We start from the raw sequence: 18,505 nt of genomic DNA, 5'->3' as shown, positions 1-18,505 counted from the left end.
GCAGGTATGAGTTACTGGCCCTGGGCTGGTTGGTGGGTTTTGAGATAAGGACTCACTATGTAGCCCAGGCTGGCTGATGTCAAACTTGCAACACTCTTGCCTGTGCCTCCAAGTGCTGGGAATTATAGAGCTGTGCCACCACACTCAGAATGGCTATTTATTTATTTATTTATTTATTTATGTTTACAGCACTAGGAATCAAAGTTATGGCCTCACATAAGCGAGGTAAATACCATTATGGTATACTCTCATGTAATGAAACAAACTAGCTAGAAAAACCTAAGTTTCTAGAAAGAATGAAGCCCATAAGCAAAGCCAGAGGTATTTTTAAATGTGTTGTTCAATTTTGTAGAAACTTGGTCAATGGGTCTGAGGTTTGAAGGGTAGAAGCATGTAGAGTGAAAGGTATGGTGCAGGTTCTCATGAGCCTTGACCAGTCCTGCAGGCTTGCTGGACATAAGCGCTTCCATCCATCGGTTGACCCGGAGCAGTTCATAACTCCTGTGGGTGGTTTTTAAAATGATGGTACAGAGCCTTAGCCCTGTCCCTTAGGTTTTTCACTCCAGTCTGGTGCTCTACCACTTGAGCCAAACCTCCACTTGCAGCCTTTGGATGGAGATAAGAATCTCTCATATTTATCTGACAGGGATGGCTTTGAACCCTGATCCTCAGATGTCTCAGCCTCCAGAGGTCTGAGGCCTGAGCGTCTTTATACTCATTTGTGAGGGAGATCTGCCCCCAGCACTGTCACGCTGCTTGTGTGGTCTCGGATACATTGAGACCACCCCAGACTGAAGCCCAAGCCAGCCACTCTGTCCCTGAATGGCCACCAACCTCCTGTTTCCCCATCCTCTGGTTTCAGGTGTCTTCCCTCGGGAGGTGTTGCAAGGACTGACTAATAGACTGCAGTTTCTCAACAACCACAGTGCCAGGCGCAGGTGCAGGGAGTTCCATATCTACAACAGATTGTCCACATAATCACCTCCCAACCTTCAAGCCACCTTTGTGTCCTGGGTCCAGGCTTCCTGTTTTGCTCATATGTGATCACAGCTGAAGTCTCAGACCTTGTCAGACACTTCCCCAAGGACGGTAAAGAGGCATACAAATAGCCAGGCTTGTTGGCTCACACCTGTCATCCTAGCTATTCAGGAGGCTAAGATCTGAAGATGGCAGTTCTAAGCCAGCCTGGCAGGAAGATCCACAGAGAATGTTCTAAGTTTCTTCCTATAGACCAGAGAAAATGCATTTTCAGCATTTTTGTTTCTGTCCTATTTATTAGTATTACTGATATGATCGAGGCTTGGCTTCTTCTACTCTTGGCTTCTACTCTTGAGGTGCTACCCTGTAAGCCACATCTCCAGTCCAGCTTTTTTGCTGGTTAATGAGATAGGGACTCTTTTCTGCTGAGGCTGACTTCCAACAGGGGACCCTCAGATCTCAGCCTCCTGAGTAGCTAGGAGCAATGCCATGAGCCTCAACCAGCCACGACATGTGGGTAATTAAAAGAGAATTGTTTCGGGCCGGGAGTGTGGCCTAGTGGTAGAGTGCTTGCCTAGCATGCACAAAGACCTAGGTTTAATTTCTTGGTACCACATACATAGAAAAGCCAGATGTGGTTCTATGGCTCGAGTGGTAGAGCTTTAGCCTTGAGAAAGCCCAAGGACAGGGCTCAGGCCCTAAGCTCAAGCCAGGACTGGCCGGCATGGTGGCTCACACCTGTAATCGTAGCTACTCAGGAGACTGAGATCTGAGGATAGAGGTTCAAAGCCAGCTAGGGCACTAAAGTCTGTGAGACTCTTACCTCCAATTCATCACCAGAAAACTGGAAGTGACATTGTGGCTCAAAGGGTAGGTCGGTAGCCTTGAGCTGAAGAACTCAGGGGCAGTGCCCAGGTTCAGAGTTCAAGCCCCAAGACCCACACAAAAAAATGGTTTTCTCTTATTGACATTCACACGTTAATTTCTGGAGTTTCCGCTTCCTGATGTCAAATAACACATGAATGCACACCACAGTCCTAGGGTCTATTTACTTATTTTACTTATTTATTTTTGCAGTGCTGGGAAATCGAACCAGAAGATGAACTTAAGGTTGTGCTAGTTTGGCCTCACCAGCCACAATAAAACCCCATGCCATTGGTTTTGGTTTTTGTTTCTACCAGTCCTGGGGCTTGAACTCAGAGCCTGAGCCCTGTCCTTGGACTTTCTGAAGGCTAGGGCTCTACCACTTGAGCCTCAGCACCACTTCTGGCTTTTTTTATGTATGTGGTACCGAGGAATCGAACCCGGATCTTTGTGCATGCTAGGCAAACACTTTAACCACTAGGCCAAACTCCCAGTGCCCCTTTTTCCTTTTCTTCTCTTTTTGTGATACTGGGGATAGGACCTAGGGTCTTACACTTGGTGTGCAAGCTTGTAACACCAAATTACCCCTCTTCATACACCTGCCATGTGGGAAGTGACCGAGGTGGTGAGGGAGTCCCCATATTCCAGCCATGTGGAAGGTGCGTGAGGTGGGGGTCCCTGCCCAGCCAGGGGCGCGCTCCGCCCGCAGGGCCGCCAGCAGCCCCTCTCCGCAGGTGTGTGTTCCGAAACACCTGCGAACCTGCTGAGTGACTTCCCGGTCCAGCCCGGTCCCCGAGCCCCAGTCTTCCCGGTGCAGCCCGGTCCCCGAGCCCCAGTCTTCGGAAGCACAGCAGGGCCGGTGACCTTCCCGGAGACCGAGGGGGCCCCCGGAGCCCGGTCCGGAGCCCGGAATCGGCGCCCGCGCCGTCTTCCCTCGCCATCGCGCGCCCCGGAGCCCAAGCACCTCGGGGAGCCCCGCGCCCGGCCGCGCCGCCCGGGCGCCCCCGCCACGCTCCGGGGAGGCCGGCGGCCGGTATGCAAATGTCCGGGGGGGTCCGCCTCCCGCAACCCAAACCCGCGGCGCTGAGGACGGGGCGGGGCGCGGGCCGAAGCCGCCGCCTCCGGAGCGGAGCCGGCCGTGCGCCCGGGCCGGTGCCGCCGCCCGCGTCCCCGCGATCGCCGCGCGCAGCCCGGACGGCGACCCCGGTAAGGACGCGCGGGCAGGGTGGGGACCGCGCGGGGCCTCGATCCGGGGGGAGGTCGCCGCCCGGAGGTTCGCCCGGGTCCCCGCGCTCCGCGCAGCCCGGCGCGCAGCTCTCAGGGCGGGCGTGGGAAGCGGCGCCCGCGGCCGTGGCTCCGTCCCGGGGACCCCAGGCCCTGGGCGGGGAGGACGGAGAGAGCTGAGCTCCGGCCCCGAGGGTCTCGGCGGGGACGGGGAGAGGGAGGCGGAAAGCGGAGAGAAGTTCCCCGGGGAGGAGGTGGGGGTCTCCCCCGGCCCCGAGGTCGCGGTCCCGTCCCCCCCGACGTGGGGAGCACTCGGAGGGGTCCGCGGACCTGGAGGACAGCGCGGGCGGGGGGCGGTGCCCGCCTCCGGAGCGGCAGAGCTGACCCGCTTCTCCAGCCCAGCTCTCCAGGCTCCTTGCTGGGCAGCGGGGCCCCTGCCTCCCTCCCCACTCGATTCGTCTTGACTTATGCGTTGTTTTTAAGAGGAGGTCGGCTCAGATCCCTCTGTGGGGGTGGGCGGGTCTCTGCGTGTGAGTGCGCACGCGCGCCCCGGTACTGGGCCTTGAACTCAGGGCCTGCAAGCGGACCCTTAGCTTTTTCACTCAAGACTGGTACTCTACCGCTTGAGCCACGCCTCCACTTGCAGCCTTTTGGGAGCTAATTGCAGCTAACAGCCCCATGGACTTTCTTACCAAGCCGGCTTCCAACCCTGATCTTTTTTGTTTTTTTTAAGCCGAGATCCATTTTTCTTTTCCTTCCTTCCTTCTTTCCTTCCCCCTCCTCTTCCTTCCTTCCTTCCTTCCTTCCTTCCTTCCTTCCTTCCTTCTTTCCTTTCTTTTTTTCTTTCCTTTCTTTCTTCTTCCTTTCTCTTTCTGCCTTCCTTTCTTGCCTTTCTTTCTTTTTTCCTTTCTTTCTCTCCAGTCCTGGGGACTGAACTCAAGGCCTGGGCACTGTCCTTGGACACTTTTGCTCAAGGCTAGTTCTCTACCACTTGAGCCACAGCACCACTTCAGGCTATTTCTATGTATGTGGTTCCTAGGAATGGAACCCGGGTCTTCTTGCATGTTAGGCAAGCGCTCTACTACTAGGCCAAACTCCTGGCCCCTGAGATCCATTTTTCAATCTACCATCCATCTCAGGTTTGGCTACTTCAAATCTGGTGCTTGGCTCAGTGGCCTGTTTGGTAAACTTCCTTCCTTCTCTTGTCTCATTTCTTTACCAACCCCATCCTGTATCCCTCAAAATAAAATATGAAAAAAATCCTTCCCAGAAAACATGCAAGCCCAGATTTTATGGCAGTCCACAAAAAGTGTGCAGTGGGGCGAAAGGAATGTAAAGAACTGGCCCCTTCTCCAGGGAGAGCCACCCCAGGGGTTGGCTGGTCCCCCTGGACTAGGGTCTCCTCTAGTGGAGATTAGCAACTGATAATAATCTTAACTTGGAGTGGTGGAAGCCGAACGGAACTGGAAAGTCAGAGACCAGGAATGAGAAACAGGAAAAGTGACAGATCCTAGAGTGGATTAATTCTGAGGGCCAGAAACCCGCTGACACATCTCTCCTCCTGTTTCTGTTTGTGTACAGTTTGCCTTGGTGGTGGCCCGGTGGTGAGTGGGTACCAGAACGGCTGGAAACATGTCAGAGTTCTGGTTAATTTCAGCCCCTGGTGATAAGGAAAATTTACAAGCTCTGGAGAGGATGAATACTGTAACTTCCAAATCCAACCTGTCCTACAACACCAAATTTGCTATTCCCGATTTCAAGGTAAGATTCCCGGAGAAGAGGAAAGAGGTCACAGACTATTAAGGGGGAGGGGCTGGAGGAGGACAGAGATTGCTGCCCCAGGAAATGGCCTCTGGGAAGCCCAAGAGAACAAAAATAGTGTAAAAGTGGAATGCTGATCACAGGCCTGAGGTGGGAGAAATGGACGGGGAGATGATGGGGTGTCACCACTACGGGATGTTACCTTTAGTCCCTGGCACAGAGACGCTTAAAGCTACAGGAAAGAAATGGACAGGGCACAAGGTCATGGTGGCACTAACTCCTGCTTCCCAAAGTGGGAAGGGGCACTATGCAAATGTGGGTCCCTTGTGTTCTTCCTGCTCTCTTCGCAATATCTTAGATGACAATTCATATGCTGTTTGTTTGTTTGTTTATTCTGATGCAGGGGCTTGAACTCACTGCCTTGGCACTGTCCCTTGGCCATGTGCTTAAGGCTAGTACTTTATCCCTTGAGCCACAGCTCTTCCTCTGGTGGTTTTGGTGGTTAATTGGAGATAAGCTTCTCAAGGACTTTACTACCCTGGCTGGCTTTGAACTAGTATCCTCAGATCTCAGCCTGCAGAGTACCTAGGATTACAGGCATGGGGCACTGGTGCCAGCTAACCAAGTACTTTTGATGTGTAGGCATGGAGGCCATTAGCCTTGATTGTACTCTGGATCTGCAGCTGGCTGGGTCTTCAAGTATTATTCCAATTCTGTTGGGGGGGATGGCGTCTAGACATCATCTGATAGAGTGGCAGAAGGTTTGGAAAGCTTAGGAGCTGCTAAGGACAGTTAGAAAATTTAAGATGAAGCAACATTGAAGAAGAGTGAGTTATGTACACTCTTCTTCAAAATGCTTCTGAGGGGCTGGGAAGGTGGCTGAGTGGTAGAGTGCTTGCCTAGCATGCATGAAGCCCTGGGTTCGATTTCTCAGTACCACATAAGCAGAAAAAGCCAGAAGTGGTGCTGTGGCTCAAATGATAGAGTGCTAGCCTTGAGTAAAAAAGAAGCCCAGAGACAGTGCCCAGGCCCTGAGTTCAAGCCCTAGGACTGGCACAAAATTCACAAACAGCAACAACAACAACAAAACCCATGCTGCTTCTGACCAGCTGGGAGGGTCATGCCTGTAATCTTAGCTGTGAAGGAGGCTGAGATCTGAGGATTGAAGTTTGAGGTCACTGGTCTGGAAGGTCTGTGAAACTCTTATCTCCATTGAAACTCCCAATATTGGCACCCACAGGAGAGAGCGGGGCGGGGGGGGGGGGGAGGATGGAGGGAGGGGAAGAGAGAGAGGGGGAGGGAGAGATGGAGCAGGGAAGGGAAGGAAGGAGGGAGGGAAGGAGGAGGGAAGGAAGTGTAAGCACTGCTGGGTGCTGATGAGATGGCCTCAAGCTACCCAGACTCCACTCTTGTAGAGAATTGCCATAACATTCCCTTTCAAACCTCAGTTTGCCCTTCTGCCCCAGCGCTGTGCAGTTGGCTCTGTACTTGTTGGGGACACTTCTCCCTGTGGGAACACTTACCTGAGCAGGGTGCTGAAACCTGGGTACTGAAATGCATGGTCTTAACTCCCTCTTGCTGGGTCTGGACTGGCTGAAGGCTGGGTGGTCACGAGGCCTGCGGAGCGGGCAGAGGCACACCCTGTGGAGGTTTGGGAAGCCGGCCTCCATGCATCCCCTGTGGGCAGGCACCGCACTGCACGCCGGGGGGTACAGAGGTCAAAGGAGACAGACATGACACCACCAAGAGTTCCTCGAGGTCAACTTGCTTGAAAAGAAGCAACTTCACACTGATTACTTTTTTAGGGCAGGGTAAGGGTTTCTCTTCCATGCCAACCACACACTCTACCACTGATCTAGGCTCCCATTTCCTACTTTGTTTTTGGTGGTACTGGAGTTCGAACTCAGGGTCTTGTGCTTGCTGGGCAGGCACAGGGCTGCTTTGTTGCCCATGTCCCCCATTCTTTTTTAATGTGGTGCCACCGGATTGCAAACCTTTTCTCTCCACTTCTTGCTCTTTGCAAAGACCTTTCAATATAATTTTGGATATTATAATCACTCCCACGGGAAGAAACAGACCATAAATAATCCCCAAAGGCAAAGGCTCTCTACTCATAAAGGAGGAAGAGAGCTGCAAGGTCAGGGTCAATAACAGCCAAGGAGAGCAAGGAAGGGATGGCTGAATAATCTTGGAGAAGTAAGGCTTTTAGAAATGATAACTTGTTAAACTTGCTTTCTGGCATATCTCTTGGACTGTGGGAATCATCGTGTGAATAGCAGGCGGCCACTCCAGAGGAAAATGAGTAGAGGTCAGAACATAACATAATAGTCTTTCTTATGTAAGAAAGGTGATCGTTTATCCAGATGGCTCCACCTCCCCACATAAGATAAAAAGGCCATGCTAGGAGCTAGTGGCTCACACCTGTAATCCTAGCTGCTCAGGAGGTTGAGATCTGAGGATCACGGTTCAAAGCCACCCTGAGCAGAAAAGTTCGTGAGACTCTTATCTCCAATTAACTACCAAAATCAAAGCCACCCAGAGCAGAAAAGTTCTTGAGACGCTTATTTCCAATTAACTACCAAAAAAAAAGCTAGATGTGGAGCTGTGTCTCAAATGGTAGAGTGCTAGTCTTAAGCAAAAGAAGCCCGGGGACAGTGCCCGGGCTCTGAGTTCAAGCCCCAGGAATAGGGAAAAAAAAACAGTCCTCAAGACTTCTTTCTAGTTTGGTGATTTGCCAAGGCTAGCCAAATCAAGCAACTCCACCTGAACTGTCGTTGAAATAACACCCCCCCCTCTTGGGCCAGAAAGCCCACTCACGTCAAATTTCTGTGCCATCTTTCCAGGTGGGGACTCTGGATTCCCTTATTGGTCTCTCAGATGAGTTGGGGAAACTTGATAGCTTTGCTGAAAGGTAAGCCATTTTTTTATTTACTCCATACAACTGAGAATTTGGAACTGTTGTCAGGGAACATAGTGTTCTTGCTTGGGCTTTAACCAAAGTATAGACTCGTCTAAACCTGGTCTCAGAAGCCTGCAGGACAAGATGGGCTTTCCTGGGAGCTGGAGGCCAGTGAGACCGTGGTGGCCCTCCATTTTGTTTGCTGAAGGCAGCAATTTTAGGGAGCTGCCTTCAAAAGGATGGTCATGTGTAGATGCTACATGTAGACAAGTGATTGATGTGGTTTGCTTCAAGGCTTTACGTTTGTTGTTGTTGTTGTTGATGGTGGTAGTGGTGGTGGTGGTGGTGGTGTGTTTGGTCAGTCGTGGAACTTGAACTCTGGGCCTGGGTGCTATCCCTGAGCTCTTCAGCATAAGACTACCACCCTACCCCTCGAGCCACAGCACCACTTCCAGTTTTCTGGTGGTTAATTAGAGATAGGAGTCTAATGGACTTTTTAGTGCCTAGGCTGGCTTTGAACCTCGATCCTCAGATCTCAGCCTCCTGAGTAGCTAGGATTCCAGGCATGAGCCACTGTACCCTGCTAAGTTTTAGGTTTTTTTTTTTTTTTTTGCCAGTCCTGGGCTTGAGCTCAGGGCCTGAGCACTGTCCTTGGATTTTCTCAAGGTTAGAGCTCTACCACTAGAGCCTCAGCACCACTTCTGGCTTTTTTCTATGTATGTGGTGCCAAGGAATCGAACCTGGGTCTTCATGCATGCTAGGCAAGCACTTTAACCACTAGACCAAACTCCTGGCCCGCTTTTTTTTTTTAAAGCAATGTATGCACATAGGAAGGAATTCAAAGTACACAAGGAAACATGTAGCATGAAATTTGTTTTCCTTTCATCTGATTTCTGCTTTCATGTCCCCTCGTTGTCTGGTTTTCTCTCTTTTGAGTCAATATTCCTGTAACTTTCTAGGCCGCCTTCCACACAAGTGAGTAAAGATCTGAATATATATGCATCCATGGCCCATGTGGTGGTGCCTGCCTGCAGTCTTGGCACTCAGGAGGCTGAATACATCTACCCTTAGTTAGATGATGTCTCTATCGTTGGATGTTTAAGTTTTCATATCTCCTGGTATTGCAAATGGTGTGGTGGTGAGTGCCCTTTTTTCTTCCTACACACCTAAAAGTGGAACATTTGTAAGTGGAAATTCTTGATCAGACTCTGTGGGTCCAGTTTCTCAGATACCAGCAAGACAAAAAGAAAAGGAGTCCCTGGGTTTTTCCTATAATGTGAGAAAGCAGTGCATATCTCTGCTTTAAGGAATGAATGAAGTGGGGTAGAAGAAGAGTAGAAGTCCATTCCCCCCCCCCCCCCCCCGCCCCCGGGGTGGATCCCATGGAAAGTTACCACGCAGAGGAAAGTGGCTGGGTGCCCAAATGTTGACTCCCTTCTGAGGCTGTTGGCACCCCAGAAGGTCCCACAGGCCTTGTGCAACTCAGGTCTAGCTGAAAACATGAATCCTAGAGTTCAAGCCCTAGTACCAGCAGACACACACACACACACACACACACACACACACACACACACATCACTATTTTCTTCTTGAGACCTTTATGTGCTGTCAGTTGGCTTTGTACTCACCAAAGCCCCCTCCAGCTCTGAAAGTGATACTAGATTATTATTGCTTCTAATTTAATTTAGCTTTCTTTACTTGCTTTTTATTTTCAGTAGACACTGGTGGTTTGTGGTGCATGTTGCCTCTGAATGTGTGTGACTATGTTTAAGAAACACATGAAAAAGTATATGCGAGATGGGTGAGGGCTGTAAATGGGAGACATAGGACTTATACAAACTGAAGTGTTCGTTAAAAATCCAATAGGGTGTGGCAAGAATGGAAATCACTGTTCATTGTTTTACTTTTCCTTGTACGTGTAAATTCCCGAGACGGTCCTACCTGGGGAGAAGAAAACCCAGTGTGGCTTAAAGATCGGCAAATTCTTATTCCTGGCTTTGAGCCAGTCAGGGCAGTGTGTCTTTGTCTTAAGATTTAACAATAAAGCTTGGGGTGGGGGGAGGGATGAGGGAATTGAACATACCAATACATTCGTTTTCATTTCTTTGAATGAACCTCTGATTCTTTGAAAGGTACTCCAGTGTTATTGGAGAAATAAATGCTAGCTGGGTCTGTAACCTAGCAGCTTAAGCTTGTCTGTACTGCCTCTGCCCAGAGACAGAGAAGGGACCAGAGTTCTCAAGGTGTACGGTTTCCACATGCTTTTTATTATTTATTTACTCAGGCATGAGACTGTTTTTCCGTGGACCTGAAAGGCAGCTTCTGCTTTTGTGACCTTTTCTTTCTTTTTTTTAAAATTATTCTTCCATACTGCTTATACTAATTTCTGTGTGTTTACACTGTAATCAAGAACCTTGGAGAGAGCCAATGATTTTATATCTATTTTTTAAAAGCCCTATTCTCCATTTAATTTTATTTGTGCTGGTACTAGGGCCTGAACACTGTGCTTTAACTTTTGTGCTGAAGGCTTATGCTCTTACAACACGAGCCACAGTTCCACTGATGGCTTTTTGCCGGTTAGTTGTTGCTGGGCTTTCCTATCCAGGCTGGCTTTGATCTCAGCTTCCGAGTCACTAGATCACCGTGACGTTTCGGACGATCGATGGCTGCCTACTCTGCAGTGCTGGCTGAAATAATCCCTGACTGGCCTGTCACTGACTGTCCCGTGCCACGTGGGAATCTCCCATGATACAGGATGGCTGCAGCCCTTCTTCCCCATGTGGTCCTCTGCAGTGGGTTCAGGGTGGCTGATGGAAGATCACAGCGTGGCGTGTGGATGGCAGCTCGGCGATGCCTGCGAGTTCCTCTGAAGACGGTGCAGAGAGAGAAGTGGACAAGGAATTCTGGAGGCATCCAGGCTTCTCTTCACAGATGCAGTCTGTGGAGATTTCCCCTCCGTTCGGGAACGGCACAGCAGGTGGCTGCCCGGTTGTGCTTCGTGCTTCCTGAACTCTGCAAAGCTGCTCCGTGGCCTTTGCTATGGGTTCCTGTCCCCATTCTAGGGTGCACCCTGCTTTCCCACACACCCCGTAACCCCCCCCTCCCCACTGTCTGTGCATCTTCTGGTCACTCCCAGCACAACTCGAGACTCCACAGCACTCACCACACTGAACTTGTCTTGCAGGATTATGTGACAGATCAGAAGCACTCCAAGGCCAGGCTTGTGCTCTCAATTAGACTCGGCACCCAGCACCTCCTAGGATGACCAGTGTACAGACAGAGGGAAAGGAAAGAAGGAAGGAAGGAAGGAAGGAAGGAAGGAAGGAGGGAAGGAAGGAAGGAGTCTGAATTCTGAGCAGGACAGGCCCTTAGGGACCTGTTCAAGCCATGGCCTCTGCAGCTGACAACTGCTCTGTCTCTTGAGCCTTTTTGGACTCCACCTCTGCATGGGTCGAGCCTTTCCTCCTTTCTCCACCCACCCCACGGGTCTCGTGACGACTGCCCCTGGCCATCCACGTGGGGCCTAGGACTCGTGTGAATCTGACATCCATGTCAGATTTTGAAGACTTACTTAGTATAAGAAAAATAATTGCAAATACCTCCTGGGTGGCACATACCTGTAATCCTAGCATCTCAGGAGGTTGAGATCTGAAGGATGCCAGTTCAAAGGCAACTCGGGGAAGAAAAGTCTATGAGAGACTATCTACAAATAACCAGAAAAAAGCAAGGTTGGAGATGTGGCTTACGTGGCACAGGGCTGGCTGAGTAAGCAAGCTAAATGACCCACACATATAAAAACTCTGTACTAGGGCTTGAACTCAGGGCCTGAGCACTGTCCTCGGGCTTTCTCAAGACTAGGGCTCTACCACTTGAGCCACAGTACCACTTCTGGCTTCTTTTTCTATGTATGTGGTACCGAGGAATCGAACCCTGGTCTTTGTGCATGCTAGGCAAGCACTCTACTACTAGGCCAAACTCCCAGCCCTGTCTTCACATTTTCTTATGCTTATCAATTCCCTATTTTGGCCAGTGCCTTCGAGTGATAGATGAAAAGATGGTCACTCAAAGAGTTAAATCCGCTGTAAAGATCATGTAGAGGTGATGGAAATGACTCTCAGCCTGCTCACCCCATTTCCAGCCCTTGTTCTAGGCTGTGGTGGGCAGCGGTGAGGCCTCTCTAGCTTCTTCTTCCCTCTTTCCCTGGCTAGGTCCTGATGGGATAGTGTCTGCATTACCACGACTATCTAGATCCTTCTATGTACTCCCTGCTCCAGGGAGCTCTTCCTGACCCAGAAGTCCAGCCAGTTGGCGAGGCAGGAGTGCCCTCCCCAGTCTCCTGAGGGCGGCAGGCCTGGAGGAAGGCTCAGCCCCAGGAAAAGTTGGGAAATCCACCCAATCTTGGAGGTTAAATTTAGTACCAGGCACTTCTATCTTGGATCTGCCCAAGTCCTTCGGGAACTGGGGCTCCCTCAGTCCTCAAGTCCTTCGGGAACTGGGGCTCCCTCAGTCCTCGTGTCAGCCAGGTCACCTTCCTGCCCTCTGGGTGTGGCTCTTCCCAGGTCAGGCTGGCATCTGCTGTATACTCTCCTCAGTTCCAAGAGCCATAGGAGCCACCCCACAGGTCCTCTCCTCCTTTCCCAGACAGCGTCTTACCTCGTAACCCAGGCTGGCCTGGAACTTGTGTCATCTTGTCTTTGCCTCCTCCGCCCTGGGAATATGATCTATATTCTCATAGACCTATTTGGTTTTGCAAACCTGCTACTTCAGTGTGATGCAAGTTTCCCTCTCTCCCCCTCTCATTCCCTCCCTCCCTCCCTCCCTCCCTCCCTCCCTCCCTCCCTCCCTTCCTTCCTTCCTTCCTTCCTTCCTTCCTTCCTTCCTTCCTTCCTTCCTTCCTTCCTTCTCATCCTCCTGCTCTCCTTCCTTCCCCATCCTTTTTCTTCTCTCCTTTTTCCCTTTCTCCCTCTTTCCTTCCTCCTCTTTATCCCCCCCTTCTCCCCTCCTCTCTCCCCCTCCCCTTTCCCTCTCTCCTTTCTCATGATGGTGATGGACCCAGGTCTTTGGTCTGCATGCATGCTAGGCAAGAACACTTCTACTGAGCTCCCTCCCCTCCCCTCTAGTGTTCTGGTTGTTGGCAGGTTGGTGGGTTTTTGAGGGAGGGGAAAGGTAAATGGGCTGTGTTGGGGGGGACTAGTGAAATGGATATGGCTTCTGATTTTTAAGGCAAATATAAGCAATATAAGTGAGAATATTTTTTAGGGGGGAAGTTTGGTCATTGGGCTTGAACTCCGGGCCTGGGCATTGTCCCTGAGCTCTTCAGCTCAAGGCTAGTACTCTACCACTCTGAGACACAATGCCACTTCTGGTTTTCTGATGGTTAATTGGAGATAAGAGTCGTTCTTGGCTCTTTGCACCTGGATCCTGAGTAGCTAGGATTCTAGGGGTGAGCCACCAGCCCCTGGCGTTTTTGTTTGTTTAATAGTGATGTTAGGCTGAGTATGGTGGCTTACATCTATAATCCCAGTTATTTGAGAGATGGAGATCATAAAGATTGAGACCACCCTGGGCAAAGAGTTGGTAAGAGCCTGCTTCAACAAATAAGCCTGAGCTGGTGACATCAGCCTGTCACCAAAAGGTTGCAGTGCAGGTTAACTCGGGCAAAAATGTGAGAAAAATAGCAACATAGAATAGAATAATAGGATAGAAAATAAAAATCAAATTAGAGAATTAAAATAGAAAAATATTAACAAAATAGCTAAATGGCTGGGATGAGAATGGTAGATTCTGTCTAACAAGAACAAAGCTCTGAATTCAAACCACAGTACTGTTAAGATTTAAAAAATGCTGATACTAAAATTTAACTGGTTTTTTTCTTTTCTGTTTGCCAGTCCTGAGACTTGACTCAGGCCCTGGGCACTGTTCCTGAGCTTCTTTTGCTCAAGGTTAGAGCTCTATCGCTTGAGCCACAGCACCAGTTCCAGCTCTTTTCTATTTATGTGGTATGGAGGAATCAAACCCAGGGCTTCATGCATGCTAGACAAATACTCTACCACTAAGCCACATTTCTAGCCCTCCCCCCACAAACCTAATCTCCTGTCTGGGCCTAGGGGTGCTGGCAGGTAGTCCAAGCTCTTGGAAGGCAGATAGAGGAGGAGGGTCAGGAGTTTAAGGCCCATCTGAGCTCCACAGCAAGACCTTGTCTCAGCCCTCCCTCCCCCAAGTCAATTTGTACAAATAAAAATCCTATTTGTTGCTCTGAAGTTGAGGCAAGGAGCCATGAGGTGGCCTAGAGGACTTGATATTGTCTTGGCCAGTTGGGAAGGAGCTGTGTGGCCTTGGAGACGTCTCCACACGACCTCCTCTCACTCGCCAGGGACCTTCCCACCTTTGACCCCATGCATGGTTTTGGGTAGCGTCTGTCATAGTCAGATTACTCGACATGAAGTCTGGGACATGAGAAATGGCCTCTTGAGTAGCTAGGCTTACAGAACCCAGCCCTAGTTTTTTTCATATATTTTTATTGTAATTAATATTTTTATGGTGATAAACTACAGATTTTATGTTCTCATCATGAGTTTATTGAACAAATTAACTCTCTTTGCCCCTTAGGACACGACTCTTTGTCGACATTTTTGGCAATACTAAAGTTCCATCCCAGATAGAACTGACAAGGTGTCCTGGGTTTGGTTCCCAGGAAGGAACTTGAGGTTCAAAGGACATAGACATACTTAAGCTGTTGGTACACATTGCTAAACGGTTCCCTGGGTGTCAGGAGAGTCTCTTTCCTCATACTCCTGTCAGTGAAGTGCCTTTAGGAGGCAGTCCATTTCCCCAGCGAAGAAGGGTGCTTGGGTTCCCAGCCAGAGTCAACATGGTTTCAAGTGTTTATCAGCCATTTGTAGTTCCTGGTTTTGTAATTTGCACACGGCCTACCCCTCACTCATGCGGCCTCGAAGGGCTGAGAAGGCGCAGCTCCCAGCATGCCTTTCACTTTGTAGGATCTGGAGCCCGGGTCTTTGGGAAGGAGTCCCACAGATGGAGGCCCGGATGTCCCAGGGGCCAACTAGCTGTCAGGGTAGATTGGCTTGGCTTTCTTTTCAAGTGGGATCTCATTAAATTCTACCCATGGTAGCCTTGACCTTCCTGGCTTATGTGATCCTCCTGAGTAGTTTGGACTGAAGGCATTACAGTGCCATGCCCAGTGGGACTGGATTTTTGAGGTGGGTCCCAGTGTGGGCGGCTCCAGCTCTGAAAAATGCCAAGCTGGCCAAACAGAAATCTGTCTTGAGTGGCTAAATGGAGTGTGAGGGAATCTTTCTACAGATTCCTTCACCTTCTGGTGTCTGAGACGCAAGATTAGAATTTAAAGCAAGGGTTGTCGGTGCCCAGAGTGGAGATCCTTCTGGGAGTGTTTTGGACCTTTGTTTTTATATAAAGAAAGTCACTTAATGGGTCACTAGTTTCATTTGCCTGATGACTTTGCTGCAGGGCACATTGATGTCATTGTCCCTACATTGAGGTGGCAGCAGAGACAAAGGCTGGGGTGAGGTGCCTGGTGGTGGCTGTGAGTCTCATAGGTCCCACCCTGCATAGAAGCTTCTAGGCTTTCTTCTCAGGCTGGGCCTTCTTTTCGGCTACTCCCACCTGAGGACAGTTGGCGCTGAGCATGCTGGGATGCTGACCTGCTGAAGGCTTTGTGTTTTCAGGAGGCACAGCAGTCCCTGGGGTGGGGGTTGGGAACCTGCTTCACGGGCAGGACCAAGAGTCAGGACCTGCTGAAGTTGCCAACACCCGGGAAGTGGCTTGGAACAATCTTCTCTTATATGTACATGTATGCATAGAATAGATTTATATATTTAGATTAAAATGTATAAATAGGTTATTTTTTTATTAAGTAGTTATACAAAGGGGCTTCAATTCACTATGTGAACCAGCTCTTCTGATCAGAAAGCCAGTTTGTCCTCCTCCAAACTTTTGATTTTTTTTCCTGTTTCTTTTTTTAATGTCAGTCAGTACTAGGACTTGAACTCAAAACTTAGCTGTTGTTCTTTCTTTTTTCTTTTTCCTTTTTTTTTTTTTTTTTTCTAATCCTGGGCTAATCCTGTCCTTAGACTTTCTCAGGGCTAGAACTCTACCAATTGAGCCTTAGCACCATTTCTGGCCTTTTTCTTTCTTTTTTTTTTCTATGTATATGGTACTGAGGAATCGAACCCAGGCCTCCATGCATGCTAGGCAAGCACTCTACCACTAGGCCAAACTCCCGGCAAATTCTTTTTTTTTTTTTTTGCCAGTCCTGGGCTTGAGCTCAGGGCCTGAGCACTGTCCTTGGACTTTCTCAAGGCTAGAGCTCTACCACTTGAGCCTCAGCACCACTTCCGGCTTTTTTCTATATGTGGTACCGAGGATTCGAACCCGGGTCTTCATGCATGCTAGGCAAGCACTTTCACCACTAGGCCAAACTCCCGGCCCTCTTTCTTTTTTTTTCTTTTTTTTTTTTAAATTATGCTTTATTTATTTTTATTTTTTATTTTTTGCCAGTCCTGGGCTTGAGCTCAGGGTCTGAACACTGTCCTTGGACTTTCTTAAGGCTAAAGCTCTACCACTTGAGACTGAGCATCACTTCCAACTTTTTTCTATGTATGTGGTACCAAGGAATCAAACCCGGGTCTTTGTGCATGCTAGGCAAGCACTCTACCACTAGGCCAAACTCCCAGCCCCCCCTCTTTCTTTTTTTTAAAATAATTTTTTATTGTGATTAATAGAAGGGTTACATTATATTCACCAGATAGAAGGTGCATGACTTCACAAACATTGATACCCTTTCTCATGACATGGTCCCCATTTCCCTCCCATCCTCCCCCCCCCTGCTTATCTTGATTTCCCCCCTTCCCTATCCAATTTCAAATAACCAATTAAGCACATATAAAATATATCAGATAACAAGGTGAAATATTGTAACAATATGAGATAACCAAGGGACAGCAAAAGAGATGAGCGATAACATAGTGCATTAAGGACAACAGTCACTCATTATATGGCTTTTGTTTCCTTATCCTGGAGGTCCTTATATTTAGTGTCATACTATTTGGCATTTCTGACCTTTTTCTATGTATGTGGTACCAAAGAATCGAACCCGGGTCTTGGTGCATGCTAGGCAAGCACTCTACCAGTAGGCCAAGCTCCTGGCCCCAGCTGTTTTCTTTAACTTTTCCCACTCAAGGCTGGGCTGTCCCACTGGAGCCCCAGCTCCACTTCTTGCTGATTAATTGGAAATAAGAGTCTCCCTGACTCTCCTGCCCGCGGTCTTCCGATCTCAGCCTCCCCAGTGGCTAGGATTTCCGGCACCTGGCTTGCTCCAAACCTTAGCAGGCTGGGCTGTGTATAGGTTGCAGTGCAGCATCCATGGGGGCCTTACCTCTGAAGGCCCTGGAGGAAGAATCTGCTCCGTGCTGGCCCTGGGAGGTAGACTGGGGTGAGAGCAGAGGCCAGCCCCCCCACCCCCTCTGATTCATCCAGTGCATGCAGACCTTCCTGCTGCGGCTGGTGCCCATACCCCAGGCCTACAAGAGCCCCAGGGCCCTCCCTGCATGGCAGAAATTGCCTGGCTGTGACAGAAAGAGAAACAGGCCTCAGGAGATCACTCATCTCGTGAGCCATCTCACTGTTCCTACCCAAGGCGGGGGAGATGGGGTCGCCGCCTGTGGAGCCCCAGGTCCAAAAATCGGTAGGGCTGAACGGTCTCTTTCCTTCTGTGGTAGGGGAAGAACATTTCACCATCCACCCAAACAACTGGCAGATCTGTGAGGCTGGTCCAGTTAGGCCCTTGTTACCTGACCATCTCCCCATAGCTTCTAGGTGTCTGCATGCATGCTGCCTGCCCAGCTTCTGGTTTCCCCTCCTTGAACCTCAAACATGAACCCTCACTTTCTCCTCTGGCAAGGAATTCTGCTCATTACATGCTTTGTCTTGCCCCTTTACTTGGTTGCTTGTACCCATGGCTACTATTTATGACTTTCCCTCCCTCTACCCACCCTCCAGTCTATGCGCTCTCTCTCTCTCTCTCTCTCTCTCTCTCTCTCTCTCTCTCTCTCTCTCTCTCTCTCTCTCTCTCTCTCTCTCTCCCATCTATCTATATCTTTAAGCTGATACTAGGACTTGAACTCAGGACCTCATGCTCTCGCTTGGCCATTTCACTCATGGATGACACTCTACCACTTAAGCCACAGCTCCAATTCCAGTTTTTAGGTGGTTTATTGGACATAAGCGTGCCATGGACTTTTCTTCCCTGGCTTTTACTTCCTAGGATTCTCAGATTGGGTGTGAGCCACCGGTGCCTAGTTTGACACAGTGTGTGCGTGTTGGGTTTGGGTGAGTATGTTACAAAAGCAGTGCTCTGTGTTCTTGTGAGTGCATCTGGTAGGAGCGTGCTGGCCGATCTTTCCTGGTGTGGGTGTGGGTAAGGCTGCTGCTGGTCATTTGTTCAGGTCTGGTCTGTTTACCAGTTGGTCTCTAATGAGGTCAAAGTTAAAGAGAATGAAAGGCGCACATGTTAAGGCAACAGGTTTGTGAGCTGTGACCAAAGTGTATGTCCTTGTAAACACAGCCCAGTGGTCAGCATTGCTTATTGTTTGCAATTATTATCACTTCTCATGAGTGACTACTTCTTTGTGTTGGATGTTTCAGAGAAACCACACTTTAGACTGGTTTTCCAGATATCAGAGGCTAGTACCTTACACATTTGTCATCAGATTCCACTTTGACATTGCTCACTGTATGTGG

At 49.5% G+C, this 18,505-nt stretch overlaps 1 protein-coding gene across 4 annotated transcripts in view; it reads left to right on the top strand.

Moving 5' to 3' along the window:
• Positions 1-2,960: 2,960 nt before the first annotated feature.
• Atp6v1c2 (ATPase H+ transporting V1 subunit C2) overlaps positions 2,961-18,505 on the top strand; it is a 39,659-nt gene continuing 24,114 nt past the window's right edge. For all 4 annotated transcript variants that reach the window (XM_090337448.1, XM_090337446.1, XM_090337447.1 and 1 more), the window contains exons 1-3: positions 2,961-3,048; positions 4,648-4,827; positions 7,671-7,738. In XM_090337448.1, the coding sequence (XP_090193574.1) occupies positions 4,699-4,827; positions 7,671-7,738 (197 nt within the window). In that variant the 5' untranslated portion in view covers positions 2,961-3,048; positions 4,648-4,698. The remainder of the gene's footprint in view (positions 3,049-4,647; positions 4,828-7,670; positions 7,739-18,505) is intronic.

Source organism: Megascapheus bottae, chromosome 7 (assembly GCF_031878675.1).
Source record: "Megascapheus bottae isolate mThoBot1 chromosome 7, mThoBot2.hap1, whole genome shotgun sequence".
In the NCBI taxonomy this organism is placed as follows: domain Eukaryota; kingdom Metazoa; phylum Chordata; class Mammalia; order Rodentia; family Geomyidae; genus Megascapheus; species Megascapheus bottae.
This window is presented reverse-complemented; position numbering and strand designations above follow the sequence as displayed.